Here is a 25,670-nt window from a genome sequence, read left to right as displayed (position 1 = left end):
AGTCCTGGAGCGGGTTTGGGTTGCCGTTTCCTTGTGCTGGGGATCGTGTGCCCTCCTGCCAGAGTCAGGCTCCTCCCCCTCGGCGCGGATGACACTAGAACCTCCTTAAGTTGCGTCGCGCCACAGCTGTCTGCGAACACTGAGCTGCCTGGCGCCGTCTTGATACTTTCAGAAAGAATGCATTCCCTGTAAAAAAAAAATACTGAGAGAGGGAGAGGGAAAGACAGAGAGAAAAAGAGAGAGAGAGACTGAGAAAGCAAGACATAGAGAGCTACGCAATCTGACCGGGCAGGTCACACGCCTCCTCCTCTCCTTGTTACTCAGGTCGGTATTGTGACTTTTTTTTAATCTCCCTCCCTCCACTTAGAGGGAGTTTTTACTTTTTTTTTTTTTTTTTTTTTTTTTTGTAAACTTAAAGCTCAGCTTTCTTCTTTTGGAGGATTTGTAGTGGTTGGAAAGATCCCGGGGCTGGTGTCCTCCAGGGAGGACTTGTCCCCAAGTTTTAATTGCTTAGTCAGTCCCGGGCTCCTGCGAGATGTGCTGCGGAGCTTGGCTTCCTCTCCCGCCGGGTCTTCGCGTGCTTGAGCACGTTCCCGGTGAGTCGGCCCTGCGGGAAGCTCGAGGAGACCTAGTGCCCTCCAGAATCTCAGGTGTTAAAGTACTTACAGCTCATCCAGGTCTCCTCTTCTCTCCTTTGCAGGTGACCGGAGGAGCAACCGTCTCTGAGCGCCAAGGAACGAGTGTGCAGTGTGGCCACACTTGGATTCCAGTGTCCTTTCTTCTTTTTTCATTTGGCCTCTTAGCCGCTTCTACCTTTTTTTTTTTTTTTTGGAGGGGGTCTCCCTCTTCCTCCCCCTCCCTTCCTTTTTATTTCTTTATTTGCCTTTTCTTTTTTTCTTTCTTTCTTTTGGTCAAATTATCCTACAAAGATTTTTCTTTCCTCCCTAACCCTCTTTTTTTGCTCACCTTTTCTATTCACTTCACTACAAACAAACCATTAAACGACCCCTCTCCCGGGCCTCCGACAGCAGGAGTCGTCGGACCTCCCAGGCCGACAGCCCTCCCTCTATCCGCGAGGGTTCCGGGCCCGGCGAGAGAGCGCGAGCGTAGCCGAGGGCATGGAGGTGACTGCGGACCAGCCGCGCTGGGTGAGCCACCACCACCCCGCGGTCCTCAACGGGCAGCACCCGGACACGCACCACCCGGGCCTCGGCCACTCGTACATGGAGGCTCAGTACCCCCTGACGGAAGAGGTGGACGTACTTTTTAACATCGATGGTCAAGGCAACCACGTCCCGTCCTACTACGGAAACTCCGTCAGGGCTACCGTGCAGAGGTATCCTCCGACCCACCACGGTGAGTCCACCTGGGTGCAGGAACCCTCTCGATCCGCTCATGTTTTCCTGGGTCCGGGAGATCGCCAGAGATTCAGGCTGGGCAGAGCCAGCGAAAGCCCCTAAGTGTGTCACTAGTTCATTTAAAAAAAAAAAAATTGGGGCCCGGAAATGGGCGAGGAAGCAGTGTCGCTCGTTGGGAGAGTGTTTTTTAAAAAGAGTGCAGCAGGCGCCTCTCTTAGCGGGTGTCGTTTGGGTCAGGCGCTCACCTGGCAGGCGCCTAGATGCAGCCCTGGTCCACACGCTGCAGATTTTGCAGCCGGGACATCTCAAGCTGTGCCTGCAGGCGCCGCGCCGTTCAGGCCGGGCAGTAGTGCCGGCCAGGCCGGCCTGGAACTGGGCTCCTCTGAAGGACTTCCAGCTTCTAACTATTTGGTGGAAGGGGTCTTTCGCTAGATCCTTGAAATTTGTTTCTCTTTTTAATATTTTCAGAAAGGCCCAAACACATGTATTTATTTTTACTTTCTTTGGCTTTCCCCCAAAGCTAGTGTATTTGAGTTTTATAGGCAGATTTCCTACCTACTGGTGGCTTGAGGAAGAGAATCTGGTGGTTGACACGGTATAAAGGGGGAAAGCCTTAAGTTGAAGAGAAGTCAGGTTTGCTTAGACTCCCGGTTACACAGAATTTTCCTACTTCTTTGCTTTTGGGTTGCTTAATTGCCAGCAACCCTGGCCTTATTTTCTCCTCCGGCCTTCAGTACTTCCTATAGGCTTCTCAGAAATGTAGGATACACCAAAGTTTCTTTTTAAGTAGGAACCTTTTCAGTTGCCTCCCTTAAACTATTTACCTTGAGAAGTTTAGGGGAGTTCTGAGGTGTTGAAAAAAGAAAAAGAAAGGAAGAAACCCAACCTTATGTGGTTGTGATAGGGGACCCTTAACACTCCCAAGCTGCGGATCCTTAACACTCCCAAGCTGTAAGTTTGTGCTCAGAAGATGTGAGGCTTTTCAGTCAGCTAGGTCTGCTCAGGTCTCCCTACTCATAGCCCCTCTGGCAGCAGGTATCCTCCGCCATAGAGCCTCCGGGTTTAAACAGTCATTTCTGCGGACGGGGCGCTCTTTGCTCCGGTTGTGTGCAGATTAGCAGTTAAGTGGAAATGAGGTAGATCAGACCTAATGTTATTTACTATACTACTTCCTGCATAAAAAGAACCTTAACCCTTGGCGTTCAAGAGAATTCTCCATCTCTCTTGACTACCCTCCCCTTCCTCTCACTGAAGATTTTAGTTTCAGTATTATTCTTAATGGTTGACAAGAATGTCAGATGGTGAGGCATACTGAATTGAAAGATCAATAAGAGTGTAGATTTGCGCTTGCAGTTTGAAGGGTGCCCTATCAGAGAGTATGAACTTGGATAACTCATGAACGCCTTAAAATTGTGTATTTTAAGTGAAGGCCGAACTCTGTATATGAGTGAGTCACCCTTGGTTCAAAATAAACACATAAACTGGAATTTTGTGTCTCAGGTGAAAATTCACATACTGCCCTAGTGAATGGAAAGTCTTCAGGGCCAAGGGGCTTGTTTTCTTTTCTTTTCCTATAAGATTGAGAAGGGTGAGGAAAGAACAGGGGGAAAATCCTTCAAGGTTTTGGACAATGAAAATTTTCTTACAGATTTCCATTTCAGGCCTTTTGGAACCAGCTTTGCCAGTTCTAAGCAAGCATTAAACTTTTCTGAAATTAACTTTGAGACGCATCCTTCCTTCCTTGCATTAGGTGTGGGGAGCTGGGCCTCTCCCTAGGGTTGAGGAGTGGAGTGGCCCCACTTCATCCTTCAGGCCCCATCATTCACGCTGACTCTTATCAGCCTGGTTGGGATTAAGTCTGCGGTGGGAGAATCAGGGCCATTGAAAGAAACCAATAAATCAAGGCAGGTTCTAGAGAGAGACCCCAGGAAATCTGGTTTAGTGTGTATTTGGACAGGACAAATAAGCCATGGAACCTTTCTCCACGCCCTTGCAACTCCTCTGGAGTACTAGGAGCAGGCCTTTCGTTTTAGATTTGATGGGTGTGGACAGGGTCTGCTTCCACCTCGAGGCGTGTGGGCCGGGTGCTCAGGGAACCACGGAGATTAGAGTAGTTTTGAGCTCTTTCATGGTTGGGCCTGGAGGTTTGCTGACTGGGAAGTTGAGGGCGCCAGGGGTAGAATTTCCAGGTGTGTCTGAGGGTAGCTCTCAATGCGGTTCTCTTTTCTCTCCTCTTCCCCTGCCATTGCTGGCACCGCAGGGAGCCAGGTATGCCGCCCACCTCTGCTGCATGGATCCCTGCCCTGGCTGGATGGCGGCAAAGCCCTGAGCAGCCACCACACCGCCTCGCCCTGGAACCTCAGTCCCTTCTCCAAGACGTCCATCCACCACGGCTCCCCGGGGCCGCTTTCCGTCTACCCTCCGGCCTCATCTTCTTCTCTGGCCGCAGGCCACTCCAGTCCGCATCTCTTCACCTTTCCGCCCACCCCTCCGAAGGATGTCTCCCCAGACCCGTCGCTGTCCACCCCGGGATCGGCCGGCTCCGCCAGGCAAGATGAGAAAGAGTGCCTCAAGTATCAGGTGCCGCTTCCTGAGAGCATGAAGCTGGAGACATCCCACTCCCGAGGCAGCATGACCACCCTGGGAGGGGCCTCGTCCTCAGCCCATCACCCTATCACCACCTATCCGCCCTACGTGCCCGAGTACAGCTCCGGACTCTTCCCACCTAGCAGCCTGCTGGGAGGATCACCTACCGGGTTCGGGTGTAAGTCGAGGCCCAAGGCACGATCCAGCACAGGTAAGCGCCACCTCCACCCTTGGGAATCTCTCTTTTGCTCCCTCCTACTTCCTCTACATGCAGGTCACAGCAAAAGGAGGCCTTCCTTCCTTCCCTCAAAAAAAAAAAAAAAAAAAAAAAAAAGAAAAGAAAAAAAAGAAAGAAAGAAAGAAAAGAGAAAACTGGGGGTATCCCCCAGCCCTTCGGAGATCTATTTTCTTCCAGCCTGGGAACAATGTGATGTGTCTTAATTCCTATTGACTTAGGCTGCAGAGGGGAAGTGTGATCTGCTTGTTACCTCCCCCCTCATCCCAATGAGCTGGGAAAGGAAAAAGACTAACACAAACAAATGGATGCCCTTTCCTCCTGCCTGCTGAGGGACTTCTGGATCCTACCGCCAACCTTTAGTTTCCAAGACCAAATGGAAGGCCCCAGGAATAAATCTGTAGTGTTTAAAGCTAAAACGAAACCTCCTCCAACCTAAACAAACACAGGTCCCTCCTATGACCCCTTTGGCCTCTGTCAGTCGGACTGTTCCTCTTCCCTCCCCCCAGAGAGGGTCACTGGGGCTATAGCCAAGGACTGTCCTTTATAGAGACACATATAAATAAAACCTGTGATCGTGTCATTTGGGAAGCAGGCAGACACTTTATAAAATCAGCAGGCTTCGCATGGAAAAGGGGCTCTTAACTGAACTTCTGAGGGCAGGAGGTGGCTCCTAGTGGGGAGCAGAGCTAAAGGAACATCAGTCTCCCTGGCATAGTCCCTTGTCTACAGTGTATTTTGGAGTATTCAGTGTGAACAGGACCTCCAGTTTCTGGAGTTGGTTGGGAGGCAGGTGTGGTAGATAGAGAGGCTGAAAAAGATTCTGCAGGTGTGTGCTTCTGCTTCCTCTGCGGCTTCCCTTTCCCTCAAAAGCAAACTGTGTTTTCCAGCACACTGAGAGATTGATTCTGTCGAGGTCATTGCAGGGAAAGCATACACAGGCAGAATTTTTCTTTGCTTTAGAAATAAGACCAATTCATTCTCAGTCTGTGGCTACTCGAAGCATTTCAGTCAAAGGAGAGTGGTCAGACTGAAGTGTATTTTTAGAAGGGATTTTGTGAAGGCCCTTGTGTCTCCTAAGGTGTGCTCATTTCAGAGTGGGCCATTCCAACTAAACAGATTGCATAAAAAAAAGAAAGCAATGGTTAAAAAAATAATCAGTTGTCTATAAAGGGCTGGTTGAGCAGTCTTTAGACCACGCTTAGGTTTGGAAGACTTCAGAGGGAGGAGGGTGCAGCAAGCCCAGTGACCAGGAGATCAGTTTTCAGGGTTTTCCTTTCTCTCTTTCTTCCTTTCTTTTTCTTTTTTCCCAGGGTGACATTCACTCTGACTGCCTGAGCAGGACTGTCTCTATTTAGTTGATATGTTTTAGCTAATCCAATTATTTTCAGACGGCTGCACGCGACAGTTGCATTGTTTATCCTGGGCCAGGAACTTTAATAGAGTCCGGATGCGGTTAGGCTGACAGAAAAACTCAGACCTGCATGTTCAGTACATGAAAGCAGGCAGGAGGGAGAAGGAGGTAGGCTCGTTGGTAGAGTCAAAAAGAAAGCTAGAGGAAGAGAGCTGAGGGAGTAATGTGGTCTGCTAAGGTGCCTGGGCAAGAACGGGGCTTGTGGGGAGCGAAGGCGCTGGCCTAGAGAGAGGTAAAAGGACTGGTTGCCTCCAGTACCTGCTGCTGGAGGGCTGAAGTCAAGGAACGAAGGTTGTGTGTTTTGAGGTTGCAATGGGGTTTAAAAACAAAGCAAAACAAAAATTCTCTGTACTGGTGGGGCTCTGAGGTCAGGAAAGCTCCGGGTCTGAGGCTGGTGTGGTGGCTGTGAGGGGGAGGGGGAGCTCTGACTTTCCAGAAGACGACTTATTTCTGTGCCCTCATTTCCATGTTTCTGTTCCATCTCCTTAGGTTTGCACACTTTCTGTTCTTGGTTTGATCTTTTCTCTCATCTCTTTCCTTAAGCTTGTAGGGGGTGGGGGTGGGGAGAAGCAGGATAGTACTAGGTTTTCTCTAAACCAGAGCTAGAAATACCTATGTCTGCACTCTATTTATTTACTTATTTTAGTGAAGGGGCGAAATTTGACTTTTTTTACTTCCTCCTTCTTACTCCTTTCTCACAGCCATAAAAACCAAGAGTGGCATACCTGGTCTACAAAGGATCTGGGACTTTTGGAGTGTAGAGGGAAGTTTCTAGAAGCTCTCAGTATGCAGAGGGTGGACTAGTGGGAATTCTTATAGCAGGTATTCTCTTAGGTTTATTTCCCTTCCCTTCCCCCTTTCCCTTTGCTTTCCCCCCTTTTCCCCTTCCCTTCTCTTCCTTCTTCATCCTGTTCTCCCTCTTCCTCCTCCTCCTTTCCCCCTCCTTTTTGCAGATGCATTTATTGTGAGAAACAGAAAAGAGATGCAGATCAGGGCTGTGCTTTGGAGAAACGGTTGAGGCTGTGGTCAGCGCTTGTATTGCTTCTTGATGTCTTTGCTTTCAGTCTGGGATCTATCTTTGTGAACAAAAGACAAAGCTGCTGCTGTTGCTTTTATTTTTCCCCAAAGGGTCATTTTTCTCAGTTTCCCTGATCACTTTTTGGATGTGGGTACTCCCTTCCACTCTCCTGAGAAAAATAGCTGACCTACCTTCTGCTCCTACACAGCCCAGACTCAGAGTTTCAGTCCGAAACCCAAGGGGCATTTGAAATGGCTGTTGAATGTCAAGAGGCCTCACCGCTCTGTGGTTCTTGTCACCTAAGAGAGGTGTCTGCCTGGCAGTTCACAGCAGACAGGGGGAGAGGCAAGAGGAAGACAGAAAGCAGGAGAGTCAGGCCCTCCATTAGGAAAATTGGCTGTGTGCTGAAGTCACAGTAGAGTCAGGGAGAAATGAAAAGAGAAAAGCCCACACCAGGCAAGGCAGTAGAAACTTGTGGAGTGAATCAAGACAGAAAATGTCTTTAGTGTGCAGAGCTCTGCCTGAGAGCAACCATCGTGGTGCTCTCTGCTTTCAGGGCCCTCTGAAAAGGAAGCTGTCTCCCTCCTACCTGACAAAGGAAAGGAAATCAGCCTGGCCACAGGCTGGGAGATCCCCTCAGCACCAGCCAGGGTACCTAGGCATTCACCCTGCTCAGGGCAGCAACTTGCTATCTTTCCGCTGTGCCTGGTGCAGGCAATGTGTAAGCAGCAAGTTTCACTATGCCTTTCTGCTCAGTGCTTATGCAGGGAAGGGGATCTAAATGACCCCTATGTAGACAGGATAGAAAGCAGGCCTTGGCTGGGCTATGGCCCATACTATCTCCCAGCATTCGACTGTGGATGCAGTAGACACTGGGAAGCCAAAACAGCAAGGACTCCTGGCCATGGTTCTACAGCTGGTACCTCCTTACCCGCCCACTCATCCCTTCAGCTTTTCCACATCCACTGGTCATATCCCATCAGAGTTTGACCCCACGTGAAAATTATTTGGGTATGACACACTCTAGGACCTTTGGGGAATCAGGAAAAGTTGATCAAGTTCCTATTGAAGTACCTTTGACTATATGTAAAAGGTTTTATATCTAGTCCCAGGGTCTCTAGGACATCAAGGAAGCGTTCTCTACAGACCCCACACTTAGACTTTTTGTAATCTGGTTGAAAAAACATTTGCTCAAATCATTTTGAAAAATCAAGTTTACATACAGCTCCCAAGTAATGGTGAAGGTGAAAACGATGTTTCTAGTGGTTTTCTGGCCACTGCTAGAAAGAATTGGAATTAAATTTCGGTGATGGTAACTTGGAAGAATTTGTCCCTAGAGAAGGTGACAAGCCCACAGGTGTGAATACCCCTTGTTCCTTTGGTTTTGATCTGGAACTTTCCAAAAATCATTAGATCTTCTGTCTACCAAGGTAGACTTTGGTCATTTCCTGGGAAGCGGGAATTCCAAATGGCTCTTCTGGAGTTTTTTCCTTTACTTTGTCTGTCATTGATTAATCTTTCAAGACAAAGAGATCCCCCTTTTAAGTGCTGAGGAGCAAACCCAGTGCCTTGTATATGCTAGGCAAATACTTTATTATTGTATCATGCTATAGTTTTAGTCCCCTCAAAGAAATCTTTAGGGTTGTTCTTCACACACATACCCCATTCACCCTGAGTGTCTTCGTCTTATTGCTTTGACCCACCTCTGTGAGGGGCCCAGTTGAGCTGCCTGTTCTTGTAGGGGATTGGGCCTTCCACTACCTCCTCGATGGGCCAGAGAAACTAAGAACTCCACTGTATTTCTCCATTCTTCCCAAAGTGGAAGAGGTCCTTCTAGAAAGGCTCTTTCCCCCTTTCAGAAGGTGCAAAGACGTCTCTCTGTTTACTTCCTGGGGACCCTTTTCTACCGAGGAACTTTGTGGGAGTGGGTCCCTGTCCTGCTTCAGCCAGCTTTTGGGAGCGAACAAACCTGGATGGACTGGTTTTCTGTTTGTTTATTTGTGGTTTTGGAAAAAGAGAAACTGCAGGCCTCAGTTAATGAGTGGACCTTCTTAACTAATTCTTCTCCCAATCTTTGTCTGACTTTCATTCTATCCCTTCTGTTCTTTCTTCTCCTGGCTTTTCTCCTCTTGAAGATCTTCTGCCTAAAGGCTTGTACTGTGTTTTCTCCCATCAGCCCTTGGCTGGCCAGGCTGGGAGCAGAGTCTAACTTCAATCCTTCTAATAGCAGCTGGAAACCTACAGGAAATGTGGTATTTTCTGGAGGGGTGACTCTGAGAATAAGAGTTTGAGTCAGTCCTGCTGGGCCTTAATTGATGACTTTGCAACTAGGGGCACTTAAAGTTTTATTGAAAGTAAAAAATGTGAAGTTCTAGCTACTCAATCTACACCTCCATCTATTATCTGTTTATCTATCTAGCCATCGATTAATCTTTCCTTTCTCCCCATCCTAATCTCCATTATTGAGCCAATCTATATAGACAGCCCAGTGACCAACTGGGTCACCATTCATTGCTTCATTTACTATTCCTTCTGAGGAAAATGAAAGAAATCTTTTGCTTTGTACACTGACTGTTCCACACTCAGCATCCTCTTAGGGAAATGTTTTAAGTCTCCCTCCTTCCTTTTGGCTCTATCTTCCTTCCTCACCAAGTAGGACGTGTCAAAGTCAAGGCTCTGCTACTCTTTACTCACCTGACGTCTGTTTGTAACAGGAAGACTTGTGTCAGACACAGAGTCATAACTTTGAAGCACTTTGGAGATGGGTGAACTATTCCCATGTCCAAATGACTTTGGAAATGTTTTTGTTTTATTTTCCCTTCTAATTTCAGTGTGTGTGTGTGTGTGTGTGTGTGTGTGTGTGTGTGTGTGTGTACATATATGGAGGATGGAAAACAACTTCTGGGAGTGGTTGTCTCCTTACGCCATGTGGGTCTCAGGGATGGTATTCAGGTTTGGTGGCAAGTGCCTTTATTCATCGAGGGATTTCACAGACTCTTCCTCATATTTAATTCTAAATGTTATACCCTTTTTGTATGCTTTCCTTCCATAAGTGACTTATCTGTGATCTTGTTTCCAGAAGGCAGGGAGTGCGTGAACTGTGGGGCAACCTCCACCCCACTGTGGCGACGAGATGGTACTGGGCACTACCTTTGCAACGCCTGTGGACTGTACCATAAAATGAATGGACAGAACCGGCCCCTTATCAAGCCCAAGCGAAGGCTGGTAAGTTCTTGGGAAAACGGAACTCATCTTACTGTTTTGTGTTTTCCATGCTGTCTCTGGGAAGTATGGTTTTCTGCAGGAATTTGGCAGGACGGTTTAGAGCCATATCAGCTTGCTTACGACAGTTTTCTCTCCTTTCTTTTTCTTCCTTTTCTCCTTTTTACCTTTTCTCCCTTCCTACCCACCCCCCACCCCATTCCCCTTTTCCTCCTGTTTTTTTTTTTTTTTATTTTTTCAAATTAGACACAGAAAAAATTCTGTATTTTTGTCTTTCATGTTTAGGTCACTTCTTAAATTATAAGGATTCTAACTTACTGGTTATCACACCTGATTCCCAATAGAATAAGCTTAGCAATGTTAGGACGACTCAATAATTGCTGTGTCACAGACGGAAACTTAATGTGGGAATGAACTGTCCCAGGGACCATTTAGAACATGCCCTGGATGTAGTAGAAAGCTCCGAGGAAGCAGTTCTAGATCCAGGGCAGTGGATGAACCACTTTAAGACCGATGGCTTTTGACGGTGTGGTAGTGCACTCCTGTAATTCCAGAATTTAGGAGCTAGAGCCATAAGATCAGGAGTTCAAGGCCAGCCTCTGCCACATGTAGAGTTTGAAGATGGCTTGGGACATGGGATTGATGCTGAACTAACTGAATTTCAGACTCAGCCCTTGGTATTTTTCTACTTCTTGACCTGAGACTTTGAGGACTTTGTACAGGTGATTCCTGGAGGAAGTTTTGTGATTCCTGTCTTGACTCATGGGCTTATCTAGCCTTTGGTTTTATTTATTTATTTATTTATTATTTATTAGCAACTATCCATAGGGTGATAGTTTCTGGCTCCCACCATAGACTCTTTTATTTCTTAAGCTTTTTGGTTATTAGGACTACCTGAGATAAACCTCGAGCCATTGAACATGTATAAAGAAAGCAAACAGGAGGCGTTTGTTTGTAAACTGGACTCTGACACCTTGGGTCAGATTGAACAGTGATTGTATATAAGACAATAAGAGTAGTTGGCAGGGGCCAGCTATATCAAAATGCTGAATCTCACCAAATGGAGGGGAAGACTTTCTCCATGCAGACTCTAAAGGGGAAAAATAGCAAAAGCAGAACAGATGAGACCCCTACTATTCGTCATCTCTCTCCCCTGCTAGACAGCAGTATAGTTTAACACCTTTTACATCCTCTTTAGAAAAAGGAAAACTTTCTAGGGGTGGAAGTACCCACATGACTTTAATTTTTTTTTTTTTCAATCTTAGATTTCTAGGCTTCATTCTATCTGATCTTTGCTCTTTTCTCCAACTGTCTCAACACCCCCCCTCCCTCCCACCACCACACATACTTCTCATGCAGTTTAGGCTTTTTTCTTTATTTTTTTTTTCCCCCTTTCTCTTATGTGCAGAGCTAACTTCCTAGGAAAAAGCTGCCGGATATCTGAGTGCTAGAGATAACTCATAAACAACAACTCAGCTTCTCCAACTTAAACATCAAGATGTTTAGACGGATCAGAACAAGAAGCACAAAAAAAAAAAAAAATGCTGGAGGTGTTAGCTCAGAATGAGTGTGATCACACCACAAAAGAATGCCGTGAATCACCCAGAACCCAGCCTTAGTGAAAAAAAGCAAAAAAAAAAAAAAAAAAAAAAAAAAAAAAAAAAAGCGCAACAAAACTTCTTGTTGAAATAGATCATGGTATAGTTACAGTTTTGAATTGTAAAGAAAAAAAAGTTATAAAGATCTGAAGTCTCATAGTTTTTTGATGGACGAGAAAGATTTGTCTGGCATTTCCTTGTCTGTACAGAGAACATAGGGAGGGCTCTACTTCTATTTTGTTAGCTTTGCCTCCACTCACCTTTCATGGGAAATCTGTGGAACTCTGAGGAATAATTGATTTTAATTCTAGAGTTCATAGGCTGTCACTATTTAAGCTGCCCCCCCCCCCCGCCCCAGGGTGGTATTGATTTTTTCAACCCCATTACAATTCAAATGAAACACAAGACACATAGACATTTTCTTTTCGTTTATTTTTGTGTGTACACTGCATGCTACTGTGTGCACGTGGAAGTCAGCAGATAACATGCAGGGAGAGTCAGTGCTCTTCCACCACTGGGGATTGAACTCAGGTCGTCAGACTTGCTGGCAAGCCTCTTTACACTCTGAGCCATCACACCAGCGTTTCTCTCTCCCCCTTTAGATACATTCTACTTCAAAACATCTAGAACCTTCTGTTCTCTTTTCTTTCCTTCTCTTACCTTTGTGCTGAGTGTAGATGCCTAGGCTAATATATGTTCAGGACATTGGAGCCATATTTTCTTCTTTGTTATGTATCATGTCTTTTCACTTTGGCTCGGCCTTTACAGCTTGCTGGGTTCGTTTCACATATTTGAGACTCACTGATGACCGCCTTAGCCCATCATGTAGCTTAACTTCTCCAGGGGATACAAATCAAACACTGACAGAGACGAGAGGACTAGTGGCTAGATCTATAGCTTTCCTGCCTACTAGTATTCTGGAATTTTCTATGACTTACATAGAATGGGTTGAGAGGCTTGCTTTATTGAAGGACTTGTTGATGCCTGGGCCATGGAGCCCAGCAGTGTGGTTCTGGGCAATTCTGTAAGTTTGTATAAACTCTTATCTTACCAGAGACATATCTGGCACTCGTGTATATTTTTGATTTTTACAATCTACTGTAAAGGATTATTTATATATGTATGGATTTTTTTTCTTTAGAGCACTCATTGTATTAATTGGCCTTATATATTTTCATTATTCATTAAAAGTTATTGAACTGGGAAAGCTGGTTCCCTGAGTCGACACTGTTGGGCTTGATCTGTATGTTTCTTCCGAAACAACATAGGGCGGTGATAATAATCACATGTAACATAATTGTCACAATTCATTAGGCGTTGGTTTTCAGTAGGACTTTCTTCCAGAGAGCACATGAGGGGAAATCGTTATTTAAGTATTAAATGATCACATTTCACAAAGGCAGGTGGCCAAAGGCTCCAATCAGCATCAACACTCTTGGGCCTTAGTGACTTAGTTTCAGACTGGACAGTGAGAAAGCAGCACCTTCAGTGATAGACAAGGGCTGGTTTTCATTTCACTTCCTTACAATCCCTGAAAGAAAAAAGAAAAGTCTGAGCTACTTGAAGCCCATGGGAGCAGATCTGTGGGACAACCTAGGGACTTTAAAAGGAAAGGAGTCTGTCTGCTGAATTCAAAATTGCCCCTGTGTTTCCAAACACGGCTTGGATTATTTGCGGCAACTTTGTGCTTGATGTAATATTGATAGAGAATAAAGCTAGGGACATTGTAGATTTTAGTTTCATAATCTTAAAATCATAGAAGAATCTTTTTTTTTCCTTTCCCTTTCCTTTGTTCTTGATCCTTCTGTTTTCCCCTGCTTCTTCCTCCTTTTCTCCTGTTTTCTTGTCTTTTCTTTGGGTGTGTGGGGGGTACTAGGAATCCAGCTGGAGCCTTCTGCTATGTTAATAGTCCTTCCACTGAGCTGAATCTCCAGCTTCCATACCAGAAGTTTCTTGATGTTATTTGAATGTTTTTTCTTCTGTTCTTTGCTATTAATTTTGAGCTCGAGATCCAGACTCATTTTTGAACTAACATTTTCTTTCCAAGGTGAGGAGGAATATTTTAGAAGCGACAGCTCCATTTTCTTTTTATTTTATGTATGCGGGTGCTTGTTGTATGTTTGTGTGTGTGTGTGTGTGTGTGTGTGTGTGTGTGTGTGTGTGTGTGTGTGTAGATTAAAGTACATCTTGTTGGAGTTGGTTCTTTCCTTCTACCACATAGGCTGTAGGGATCCAGTCAGCCTTGGTTGTGAGTGTTCTTACCTGCAAGTTGTCTTGATGGCCCACAGTTCCATTTTTTTCACCAGTTTTGACTTGCATTTTTCATAAAAAATATATGTGCATAGAAAAGCTGCCTGATAAGTTTAAATATACAAAAGGTAGAAGAAATCTCTGTTAAAGAAAATGAAAGCAGAACTAAGAACATTTAAATTTAATTTTGAGACAGGATTTCTCTTTGTAGCCCACACTGTCCTGAAACCCAGGCTGGCTTTCAGTTGGTGGCAATCTTGCAGGTTTTCAAGTGCAAGGATTACAGTTGTGAGTGAGCCACGAAGCCTACATAACCAAGGAATTAAAATTCAAGATGTGGCTGACATTTGGCCTATGAATCCTCTATACTCCCTGAGAGAATAGCAAATAGGGAATACTGAACCTCATGCAGGAGGTGTGAGACTAGAGCCAGGTGAGCCCAGGATGCCTACTACAGATTCAAATTTTTTTTTTTTTTTTTTTTTTTTTTGTTGTTGTTGTCTCATTACATGATGGCTGCCTACTTAAAGCTATAGAGGCTGGCTGTTTTGGGAGTGGCAAGTGACCTGCCAAGTCTGGTAGTATCAGCTGTGTGGGATGGCTACAGGGTGACTAGGCAGGGTCTTGACTCAGGATGTCCTCTTCCTAAATCATGGCACCCTGGGTTTTTTGTGTTTTGTAGTCTTTAAAATATCTGTATTTATACATCTATATATAAATTTAAATTTTAGTTTAGCGTGCAAAGTATTGGGTTCCACCAGGCTATCTCTGCATACCTTGTTCTCATTTGCTTCCTTCTATTTTGTATACCCAGCTAACAGTGATCCCCCTGCCCCAGTGTTCTAGATTCCCAGAAACCACCATTCTGCCCAGCTAATTCAACATTTCCTTAGTTAGGGAGTCTAGCAAGGGTTTCCTAGCTCAGGTTTGCTTTCGTTTTGCTGTTAGTGTGCCCTGACATCCAGCAGCTAATGTAGGATTAATATGTTTGGTAGTCTTTCTTGAAAAAGAACTCTTGAGGGCCTGGGAATGATGAATGGAAATGACTAAGAGCTTGGTACCAAAGTTAGCCTGGCTAATTGGAAATTGTCCCCTTAAAAATGGGGATGGAGGGAGGAGGGTAATGTTCCCAAGGAGGTAGCATTAGCATTCTGCTTCTTTCCAGTTCCTCATTCAGGTTGCCTGCCTGCTGAGGCCCCCACGGGGACTCCTAAACTCTGGATTGGCTGCATTTTTCTTCTCAAGGATGACTTGGGATCTTTATGACTTTCATGTGGCCCACTTGCTAGTTTTGATTTCAATCTCTCTCTCTCTCCTTTTTTTTTTTTTTTTTTTTTTTTTTTTGCTTCCACGACTGTCTCTGTAGCTCCACCAACACATTTACTATTTGTTCTGATTTCATCCTCTCCTCTCTCCCCACCCCCAGTCAGCAGCAAGGAGAGCAGGGACATCCTGTGCAAACTGTCAGACCACCACCACCACCCTCTGGAGGAGGAACGCTAATGGGGACCCGGTCTGCAATGCCTGTGGGCTCTACTACAAGCTGCACAATGTAAGTGGGACTGGACCCAGCTGGGGTGGTGGGGACCCTGACCATACATACCATTGAAACAGCCCCAGTATCCAGATTCCTGAGGGTTTTAGTCAATGTCTTTGGAGCTAAGCAAATCAACATAGTAGGACTGACTTTATTATTTTTAATTCTTGGTTTTCTGAGACATGTGTTTTATATATCCTAGGCTAGCTTTGAACTCTACATGAGAGGGGGCTGGCCTTTGGCTCCTGGTTTTCCTATTGCAGCATCTTTCAGAGTGCTAAGATTACAGATGAGTGTCACCACATGTGGCTGGACAGAGTTTTGAAAACGTCTGGGCTAAGATGGAAGGGTTAGAGACAGAGAAGGAACCCAGGTTTGGTAACACATCCATAATCTTGTCACTTAGAAGGTTGAGACAGGAGGACTAACTACCATGAGTTGGAAGCCACCATGGCCTACATAGCTAGTACTAGGCCAACCAAGGCAACATAGCAAGATCCTGCCTCAAAAACAACAAAAAAGTGGAGAAGAATGCTTCCCACTACCCATTTGGTATGTTTTGGGACAGTTTTTATGTGAGGTTGAAAGTTGATACATAATAACATGGACCTATCTGGGTTTTAAGGGGAAAAATATCTTCTTGGAAAACAGAAAAATCATCAGTTCTAAAGCCAGGTTAGGTGGAGCAGCACCTAATCCTGGTGCTTGGGAGACAAATGCAGGTAGATTGTTGTGAGTTCCAGGCCAGCCTGGTCTACATGATGAATTTCTCTGACAGCCAGGGTTTCATAAAGAGACTGTGTGTCAAAAAACAAAACAAGCCAGGAAATCACCACTTCTGTTTCCATGTTCCCTTGCATGGGGATGGGTCCAAGGAGCTACCATCTATTTCTGAGCAAAATAGGAAAGTTTTGGTTACTGATGAGAAGAAAACCTTGGCAGTCAGTCCCTGTGAACTTCAAATGATGCTCTGTGTGACAAACATGAACTGAAATGTCTGAAGATTTCTTTGGATGTCCTTACCCAACCAGCTTTCACATATAAACAACTGAAGGAAGAAGTGAGGTTGGAACTAGAGAAAAGAAATGGTTACTTCTTAGCTGGGCGGTGGTGGTGCACACCTTTAATCCCAGCCCTCAGGAGGCAGAGGCAGGTGGGTCTCTGTGAGTTCCAGACCAGCCTCCAAAGTCACAGAGAAACCCTATCTCAAAAAACAAAAGAAAAGAAATGGTTACTTCTTCCTTCTGGACCTCATTAGAAGAATGACAATTGTCAGTCAACAGAGTCTAGCTGGATCTACCGGCAGCCTTTTGTTTGTTTGCTTGTTTTTCTTTTTTTGAGACAGGGTTTCATATTGCCTAGGCTGGCCTTGAACTCACTAGGTAGCAGAAAACAGCCTCAAATGTATATATAGTTAATACCAAGCTCCCCCTCCTCCACAAAAAAAGAATTGTTGCCTCTCTCCTGTTCCTCAACTTTACATTATTTTCCTGGTTTCTTTTGCCTTTGGCCGAGTCTGGGTGGAATGAGGAAGAAGCAGGAATTTTTGCTTGGGGCTATTCTCACAGTAACTCACTTTACCCAGGAATACCTGGGAATAGAAGGGGAAACTTTTCCTCCCTCCCTCCCTTCCCCCCTCTGTCTCTGTTTCTCTGTCTTTCTGTGTGTCTCTGTCTCTCTTTGAGATAAACTTTCTGAGATTCCATGAAACTTACCTCTTGACACGGTCCCCTCAGTGTTGCCCATCATAAGGAAACTGGAGCCTTCCTAAGTAGAATCTGCTGTGCTTCCCCCACCTTCTGGGACCATGGTACATACAGATTTATCAGCAACTAAATCAAGTCCTGCTTTCAAATATGGGGCAGAGCAGCTAGAAAGATTTGTGATTATGATCTGGTGGGGACTCGAACATTAGCATTTATTAGCTCTCCAGGCATCCCCATAGTCTATGTGGTTATTTTCTGAGCTACAATTTCCAGCTCTCTAAGAACGTCCATGTTACTTGATGACATCGGAGCCTCAGACAGCCCTATGATGTAGATAGGGCAAAGGCTCTTTATTTCAGTTGTACTTGAAGGAGCTATGACTCAGAAAGGCATGTGCCTAGGGTATGCAAGGTAACATAACTAATGAAGTAGAACTCAGGGCTGATTTCAGGGTGTCAGAGACCTCCCATGGAAGTCGAGGTGTCAGGAGTGAACTCCCATGGAAAGCTCTCAGTCTGACCTTACAGAGCCACCAGATCTCCAGGAGCGGTCGCGTGTGCATCTCTTTACTCCCTCCATGGAGTTATAGAAATATGGGAAACTAGCTACCTCTAATTTTTAAAATAGTAGCAATGAGCTGTCATGAAGCTGCTCCCTCACACAAGCATGTGTGCGTATTTTTGAATAATACTGTCTTCCCCGGTGGTACTGGGGATGGGCCCACAGCTTTGCGCATCTGAGGGGAGTGCCGTATCGCTGAGTCACACTCTCAGCCTGTTGACTTTTTCTCTATTGCTCACTCCTCATTCCTTCCTGGACCCAGCAGTCCCCCTGTTTCAGCCCCCAAGTGCTGCAGTTATAAGCTTAAGGTGTGTGTGGGGGGGAGTTTTCTCATTCTCGTGTGTGTATTTTTTTTTTTTTTCTTCTTTTTCTGCCTTTTGGCTTAGTATGGGTTCATCAAAGGAGGCAACTTAGGTGTGTTGAACAATAAGATAATCATCTACGACCATTTTCTTGGCGTGTAATTTCTTCTGCCCATGCTGTGTCTGCACATGTACGCCACGGGCTCCCGTCTTCTTATCTAGGTGTTTAGATGATTACCTATCTCGGCATCAGCGTATCTAGGTGTGTTGTGACAAGCTATCTGTGGCCATGTAGCTATTGGTGTAACTAGATATTATATTTAGATATCTGGCTGTGTACATCTAGTGATTGGTATACACAGTGGTGTATCTAGACATTATCTTAGGGAAGGTCTGACGTGGGAGTGGATACCTGTCATCTCTGTGGGCGGCATCTTTATCTTCCTGACAACCTGAAGGAGCCCTGAGACATTTTTCTGGCACTTACTTTGGCTCTTTTGCTTTTACTCACCCCATCTTCCTGTCATAGGGGTAAATAAAGTCTGAGGCTCCAGTGTGGGGCTTGATATCCCTCTCAGGTGACCTGCCAGCAGCAGGAAGCCGTGGTCTTACTTGATCCTTCTTGGCTATTCGGGTCTTTCCTTCCTTAACCGTCATTTCCAGCCTCAGGAGCAGAGAAGTGCAGACTGGAGCTAAGGCAGTCTTTTTATCCACGTTTTTGAAGCCTGGTGGCTGGGGCTGTTTGCCCAAGGCAGGCAGCAATGGGCCCTGGTTCCCTCTTGTCAAGACTTTTGGGAACATGGCTAGATATGCAGTTGGTTCTTTGTGGCAGATGTGTGCTGTTTACATTGACTTGCCTCTATTAGCTTTGTAAAGTCCCATACTTGATTCTATGTCCTCAAAGTACATGACTTTTAAAAGGACACTTAATCACTTAACCAAGAGGATGGTCTCTTTCAGTGGAGTCTTGCTAGTAGCTCAGGTTAGCCTGGAATTCCTAATCCTCCCATCCCTGCATTCTAGGTTTATGCCATCATGTTCTGCAAGCCTAGTGATCTTCAGAGTAGATCTTGCATCTTTATCTGAAGCATTCTTGATTTTTAATTTTGACTTCCAGTTTCCTTACGTGCTATCAAAGGACTTTGGGTTGTTTGGTTGGTTTTAGTTGCTTGTCCTATTCAAAACGCAGAGGCAGGCTAGGGGCAGCAGCAGCTACCAATCACTGTGATTGCTGTTGGGTGATGTGGACACAGGGTTATCCTTTGGAATAGCCACTGCTTTTGGATAGGTTCCTGGGCACTGTGTAGCTCCTAGCAGGGTGAGGCCCTGGGTTCCATCCCCAGAACATTCCTCCCTCCAAAAGTCTTAGAACACACACATTCCAGAGGAAGGTTTTCTAGCACATTACATTGTGGAAAAAGCCAGGTAGAAGAGTGGCAGCCAGACCTTTGCAGTGAGGTACAGGAGACCTAATTTCCTAGAAAGGTAGATTTCAGCACTGGAAGCTTGACTCACACCTCCAATCACCTAGTGCATGCTTGCTCTGTGTGGCTAGTGTCAGATTAGATTCATCAAGCAAGTAAGCAAAATGGTGTGTCCCCCCCTGGAAAAAGCCTCAAACCCTGTCTTCTGAAATACCTTAGGAAAATCTTAAAGAAGTAAGACAGGTCATTGTATTTTAAGTTGTCAGATGTAACACTCTTACTAGGTGGGCCCTGAACATGCCAGCATCCCAGAGTTGAATTATGATGAGCTTAGTTAAGTTATGCTTCGCACCTCTGGCCTTTGAAAGCTGTGGTGGCTGAGTCGGAAAACCCTTACAGTAGCACTATAGCACCTGGGTCCCTGGAAAAAAAGAAGGAGCAGGTGGGATAACCAACACAGAAACACATCCCTGGCTTGGGCAGGTGGCAGGGTGCCATGCCACTGTGCAAAAGCCTGTACCATTTCAAAGGCAGCAAAAAAGTAAAAAAAAAAAAAAAATTGATCTTTGTTTAGATTAACAGACCCCTGACTATGAAGAAGGAAGGCATCCAGACCCGAAACCGGAAGATGTCTAGCAAATCCAAAAAGTGCAAAAAGGTTCATGACGCGCTGGAGGACTTCCCCAAGAGCAGTTCCTTCAACCCAGCTGCCCTCTCCAGACACATGTCATCCTTGAGTCACATCTCCCCGTTCAGCCACTCCAGCCACATGCTGACCACACCGACGCCCATGCACCCGCCCTCTGGGCTCTCCTTTGGACCTCACCATCCCTCCAGCATGGTCACCGCCATGGGGTAGAGAGGGAGAGCCCTGCTCCATATGCACGAGGAGTTTCCAAGTCCACAAAGAATCCCTCTGACCCCTTCTACTTGCGTTTTTGCAGGAGCAGTATCATGAAGCCCGAAAGCGACAGATCTGTGTTTTTGAAGGCAGAAAGCAAAATGTTTGCTTCTTTTTCAAAGGAGCTCCCGGTGGTGTCTGTGTTCCAACCACTGAATCCGGATCCCATTTGTGAATAAGCCATTCAGACTCATATTCCCTATTTAACAGGGTCTCTAGTGCTGTGAAAAAAATATTGCTGAACATTGCATATAACTTATATTGTAAGAAATACTGTACATTTGAGGAAGACTTTATTGTACCTGGATAGCTGTAAGAAAGGCATGAAGGACGCCAAGAATTTTAAGGAATATGGGGAAAATAAAGTATGGAGGGAGATACAGAAGAAACTAAGTCTTGATGTCCAAATGGGCACGCTGTCAGTTTTGTTTCCCTTTAGTTGTTTGATGCATTAAAAAAAGAGAGAGAGAGAGAAAAAAAAAGAAAAAAAAAGAAATGAAAAAAAAAAGAAAAGAAAAAAAAATCCAAGAAAAAAATGTTGTAGGCAAATCATTTGTTCCGGGCTGTGAGCCTTTGCAAAGGAAATTTCAGATCTGGGCAATCAGTGTGAAATCTCACCAATTGCCAGTGAGGATTTAAGAATGTCATGTCTAGGCCTCCATGCTCTGTGAACCAGTCCCTGTAATTGTTGTTTGTATGTATAATTCTGAAGCACCAAAATAAGAAAAGATGTAGATTTATTTCATCATATTATACAGACTGAATTGTTGTATAAATTTATTTACTGCTAGCGTTAAGAACTGCTTTTTTTTTTTTCTTCCAGTTTTAATGTTTTCCTTTTTCCTGGATTTTCGGTTGAATAAACTAGCTTGCTTTCAGTTGACCTAAGGTGGATGTACTCTGGAGGGTTATTTTTCCTTCTATTTTTTGATGATATTTATTAAATAGCTTCCACGGGCCCAATGGTACCTGTCTTTTCCGTCACTCCTCTTGCAGCCTAAGCTATGAAGGTAGCAGCGTACTAGCTACCCACGTGCATGTCAGTGACCTGGCTACTGCAGGCCTTGTCCTGAGAGCAACCTGGCTGACTGTTAGCCCCTGTGTGTTCTGTATTAGTGATCACTGCCTTTAAACAGTCTGTTGGAATAATACTATAAAAATAATAATAAAGTTAAAATATTTTAAAACAACAAAATAACATTGTATCAAAGTGATGGCCGAGCTCTTATAGAATTGGGTAGTACTAGCTGATTTCAGAGTCGTTTTCTCTTTAAGCACCCCAAAGCAAGCATGCTGGTTATTCATGTGAGTACCAGCAGGGTAACGTCCAGTCCTTGAATGGGAGGATTTTGAGTTCTACTATTGTTTAGAGAAATGTACCCCTGGGCAGGCACAGCTTCAGGGGTCAGCCTGTGAACAGCCTGCTTTCCTTGGGCACCTCCAGGAGAAAATCTTTAAAGGAGGAGTGGGCCAGCTACCCTGCTGAACTTTCCAGGTGAGACTCAGTCTATGGGTGGATTACTCTTTGACACTGCAAGCCAGCTGGGCGGCTCCTCAGACCATTCCCACCTCCTTTATCTACTATTGAGTAACCCCATGGTGGAGAGCTGTCCAGAATGTCCCCTCCACATGAAATAACCCCTTTCAAAGCTGCTGTATTCCCTTTGCCCTGCTGACAATGTGCACAACTCTGGCACACACAGAATCTGTTGAGTGTCCCTGCTTTTTTAGCAACTATTTTAAATCTAAATCTGAGTGTTGAAATAAAAGAGCAAGTGAACTGACAAGGAGGTGGAGAGCTGGCTCACTCCTGATTGAGGACCTGAGTCCCAGTACTGTTTTCCAATGGTGTCTGAAGCATAGGAAAGAGGTCATGTTGAGCCTGGGAGATTTTATTGTCAGGTTGGTTCCCCATCTCAGGATTCCTTACTTCTCTTCATAAGGCCCTTTGTGTTAATGCCCTTTTCACCTTAAGAACAGGGAATTCAAATTCTTGACATTCCTGGAGAGAGAAGGGATAGGGGACAAAGAAAAAAAAAAGCTGGATGCTAAGAAGCCTGAGTTTTGCTTTGTTTTAGGTAAGGTAGCTACCTCATTGGTTCTCTGACATTTCATCAAGGCATGCTTTGATTTAATTTCAAAGCTGTTTCTAGAAGATGATGGAAAAGCCTTATAAAATATCTATATGGCTGATGATAATGGCTCAGGATTCCTTTGGAATATCACCACATTGTCATGGCTCTAATAGCTTTTGTTTTTTGGAAAGGAAGGAAAGAAGGAAGAAATGAAGGAAGGAAGGCAGGAAAGAAGGAAGAAATGAAGGAAGGAAGGAAAGAAGGAAGGCAGGCAGGAAGGAAGGAAACAAACAGAAGAACAACACTGATAAAGTTTTAATCTGGAAAAACAGGACAAGAGCCAGGAAACTACTGAAGTATTTTTGAATAAATTGTATCTTTGATCAATTTTCAATCAGTTTTCAAGCTAACTGAATATTTGAATATTTCAAGCTAATAGAATATTTGAGACATGGTACAGAGCTTGGGAGAAGGGAAGAAGACATAGTGATTTGGTTTAGGTGGTTTTTTAACAGGGTCTCATGCTGTAGGCTGGGTTGGCCTGGTATTCATAGCTTGGGCTGGTCTCAAACTCTCGGCAATCCTCCTGACTCAGCCTCCCTAGTGCCTGACTTGGGTTAGTTCTCTAAAACATTTCAAAAGATGACATAATAATAAGAAGAAAAGTGACTTTGGGAAGTTCAAGGAGTAAATATCACTGGATTTAAGCATTTTGATGTTGGTTGTGCTGGCTCCTGCCTTCAATAGCAGCACTGGGGAGGCAGAGGCTGGTCTATCAACTTTAGTTAGAAGCCTGTCTGGGCTACCTGGTGAGCAGCCTGGGCAACAAAGTGAGATTCTATCCTCTAAACAAAGGGAAAGCAAAACAAACAAACAACTAAAACAAAAATAAACTTCTGTCACTTATTCAACAAATACTCATTGAAGATGTAGGTCGAATTTCATTTAAAAATTATCTTTTGGGCGAAATGGCTCAGCATGTAAAGATGCTAACCCTGATGACCTGAGCTTGATCCCCAGGAAGCATACAACAGACAGAAAGAACGGACTTTGATAAGTGATCCTCTGACCTCCACATATGGGCTGTGCCATGTGGATGTCTGTGAATGCATGCTCCTGTGCACATCCACACTCACATGTAATCAATAAACAAAAACTTTAAAAAAGCTTTCAAACCATCTTTAAGAGAAAATAAGCCAGACATGGTGGTTTACACCCGTAATCCTGGAATTTAGGAAGACTGGGGCAGATGGTTGTTTTTACTTAGAGGCTAGCCTGTGTATGATTCTCAAAAATCTGAAAAAAAAAAAAAAAAAAAAAAGGGAAGCCTGGTGGTGGTGGCAGCGGCAGTGGCCAGGCAAGCATGCCTTTTATTCCAGAACTTGGGAGGCAGAGGTAGGTGGATGTTTGTGAGTTCAAAGCCAGCCTGGGTTTCCAGGACAATCGGGACCACACAGAGAAACCCTGTCAGAGAGAGAGAGAAGTAGACCAAGAAATAGAGGAACTAAGACATTAGTGTTGCCATTCTTACTTTATGACATTAACCTTGTTATTCCCCTTCAAAATGAGCTTCATAAGTTGTTGTGAGTTCATGCCTGGGCCTCTTTCTGGGTCTGTCCTTCAGGCAGACAGTTGTAATAGGACTGGGTACACTCAGCCCATCTTCTGAGGTCAATATTTATTCTCTAAGGTTTAAGACGATTGCTTAGGAGATTGCAGAGATAGCTCAGTCAGTAAGCTGTCTGTTGTATAAACTTGAGGAGAGCACCAGTTCCTCCCTCTCTCCTTCCCTCCTTCCCCCTCCCTTCTAAAAGCCTAGAGTGGTAGTATGTGGTTGTCATCTCAGCGATAGGGAGTTGGGGACAGTCAGATCCTGGGGTTGACTTCAGATGAGTATGTTGAGTGTGCACACAGGTACACACACAGGATTTTTAAAGGTTATTCTTCATCATGAGTGCTTTGTGCTCTCTCTCTCTCTCTCTCTCTCTCTCTCTTCCCCTCTCTCTGTTGAGACCAGGTCTCATGTAGCCTAGGCTGTTCTGGAATTCCTTATGTAGCCAAGGCCGACTGTGAACTTCTGATCCTCCTGTCTCTACTTCTCAAGTGCTACCATTACAGGTATAGGCTACCACACTTGGTTTACATGGTGCTGGTTTTTTTGTGCAAGCTAAGAAACTAACAATAGGAATGAATACCATTCTTATTTTGAGAATTCTCTATTAGTACAGGCTAGAGTGGCATTTGAAGATCCGGGAGGGACAGGAACCAGAAGATTCCAGAAAAGTCTCCTTGCTTCTCCCTCAGTGGTGCAGCTCACTACCTTATAAAATATAAATTAACTTGTGCTGTCTGACTGGCAGTTCTACTCAGGAGTCAGCATCTCTGTCTTTGGATTCTCTGTTCTTTCTGAACTGTGTCCAGGCCCCTCTAGAGCTGAATACACAGGACTTACTTGCCCTGCTGATTTTGGCAGCCTGGCTCATCATTCTTTCATCTATTCTATTAAAAAAATACTGCCCGAATGGCTTACAGGCTATTCTCGGAGTATAGCCAGCATCCAACTTTGCTTTTTCCTTGTCGCTCTCTCTCTCTCTTTCCCATTGGAGAAGGGGATAAACAGAGGAAGTAAACCAATGTTCACAAAGGCAGTTCCTTTCCGGGTGCCTTGGTCACATCCCTTCCTGACTGGCCCTTGGCTCCTTTGCAGGGGACCCTGGTACATTAGCTACATTGTCTGTGGTGCATTTTTACAATCCCCTGTCATGTCTGTGTGCACGGTTTGTCAGGCTGAGCATTGGAGAGGGGATTTGGAGAGTGGGCCCCCTCACCCAACCCATCCTGTTGACTCACAGGCCTGGAGCTGACAGGAGCCATGCCCTTGGAAACACCAGTCTCACTGCCCTGTAGGAGGGGCCTGGCCCCTAGCAAGAACTTAAAGGTTGTATCAACACCTGAAAGGGACATAGTGTTATGAGGAAGGTTTTGGGATGTGGGTTTTATAGCTCAGGGTGCTGAGTAAGGGACACGAAGCCATTGGGTCCTAAAAGGTGACCTGGTTCTGTGGCTTGCTCAGGAGGTGATGTAGCTGCAGAAACAGTGCCACGAAGAACCTGCTTATCTGGGTTATTTGGCCAGTGAAGGTGGGAAGGAAGCCCTGTGGGCACAAGAAACTAACAGAAAATGAAAGTTCTCATCTCTCTTTTTTTCCTGATGATAAAATGAGCTAATACTGATGAACTAAATTTGTAAAGGCCCCAAAGACTTTATTTTTATTCTTGTATTGTTGAGGGTTGCTCCCAAGGCCTCTGCCATGCTAATCAAGTATCCCATCTCTAAGCTGTGTAGCCTAAGATTTTTTAAAATTAATTAATTAATTTATTTTGAGTTAAGGTTTCTCTGTGTAGCCCTGGCTGTCCTGGAACTCTGTAGCTAAGCAGGTCTGGAATTCAGAGATTGGCCTGCCTCTGCCCTCTGAATGCTGGG

At 44.9% G+C, this 25,670-nt stretch overlaps 1 protein-coding gene across 5 annotated transcripts; it reads left to right on the top strand.

Annotated features, from left to right (window-relative positions):
• Gata3 (GATA binding protein 3) lies at positions 1-21,070 on the top strand. 5 transcript variants are annotated; one of them, XM_027405145.2, is made up of 6 exons: positions 1-324; positions 701-1,356; positions 3,619-4,155; positions 9,694-9,836; positions 15,108-15,233; positions 19,786-21,070. In XM_027405145.2, the coding sequence occupies exons 2-6, from the start codon at positions 1,119-1,121 to the stop codon at positions 20,068-20,070; spliced, it is 1,329 nt and encodes a 442-aa protein (XP_027260946.1). In that variant the 5' UTR covers positions 1-324; positions 701-1,118; the 3' UTR covers positions 20,071-21,070. The 5 variants fall into 5 exon arrangements, with proteins under 5 accessions (XP_027260946.1, XP_027260944.1, XP_035298730.1 ...); XM_027405143.2 differs by having other exon boundaries at positions 9,691-9,836; XM_035442839.1 differs by having other exon boundaries at positions 19,794-19,988.
• The last annotated feature ends 4,600 nt before the right edge of the window (positions 21,071-25,670 follow it).

The sequence above is a fragment of the Cricetulus griseus genome, chromosome 3, assembly GCF_003668045.3.
Source record: "Cricetulus griseus strain 17A/GY chromosome 3, alternate assembly CriGri-PICRH-1.0, whole genome shotgun sequence".
Taxonomy (NCBI): Eukaryota; Metazoa; Chordata; class Mammalia; order Rodentia; family Cricetidae; genus Cricetulus; species Cricetulus griseus.
This window is presented reverse-complemented; position numbering and strand designations above follow the sequence as displayed.

Coding starts and splice junctions, on each gene's coding strand:
- Gata3 (XM_027405143.2), top strand. CDS start 1,119: ATGGAGGTGACTGCGGACCAGCCGCGCTGGGTGAGCCACCACCACCCC. Junction 1,357..3,618: donor GTATCCTCCGACCCACCACG/GTGAGTCCACCT, acceptor CTGGCACCGCAG/GGAGCCAGGTATGCCGCCCA. Junction 15,234..19,785: donor TCTACTACAAGCTGCACAAT/GTAAGTGGGACT, acceptor ATCTTTGTTTAG/ATTAACAGACCCCTGACTAT.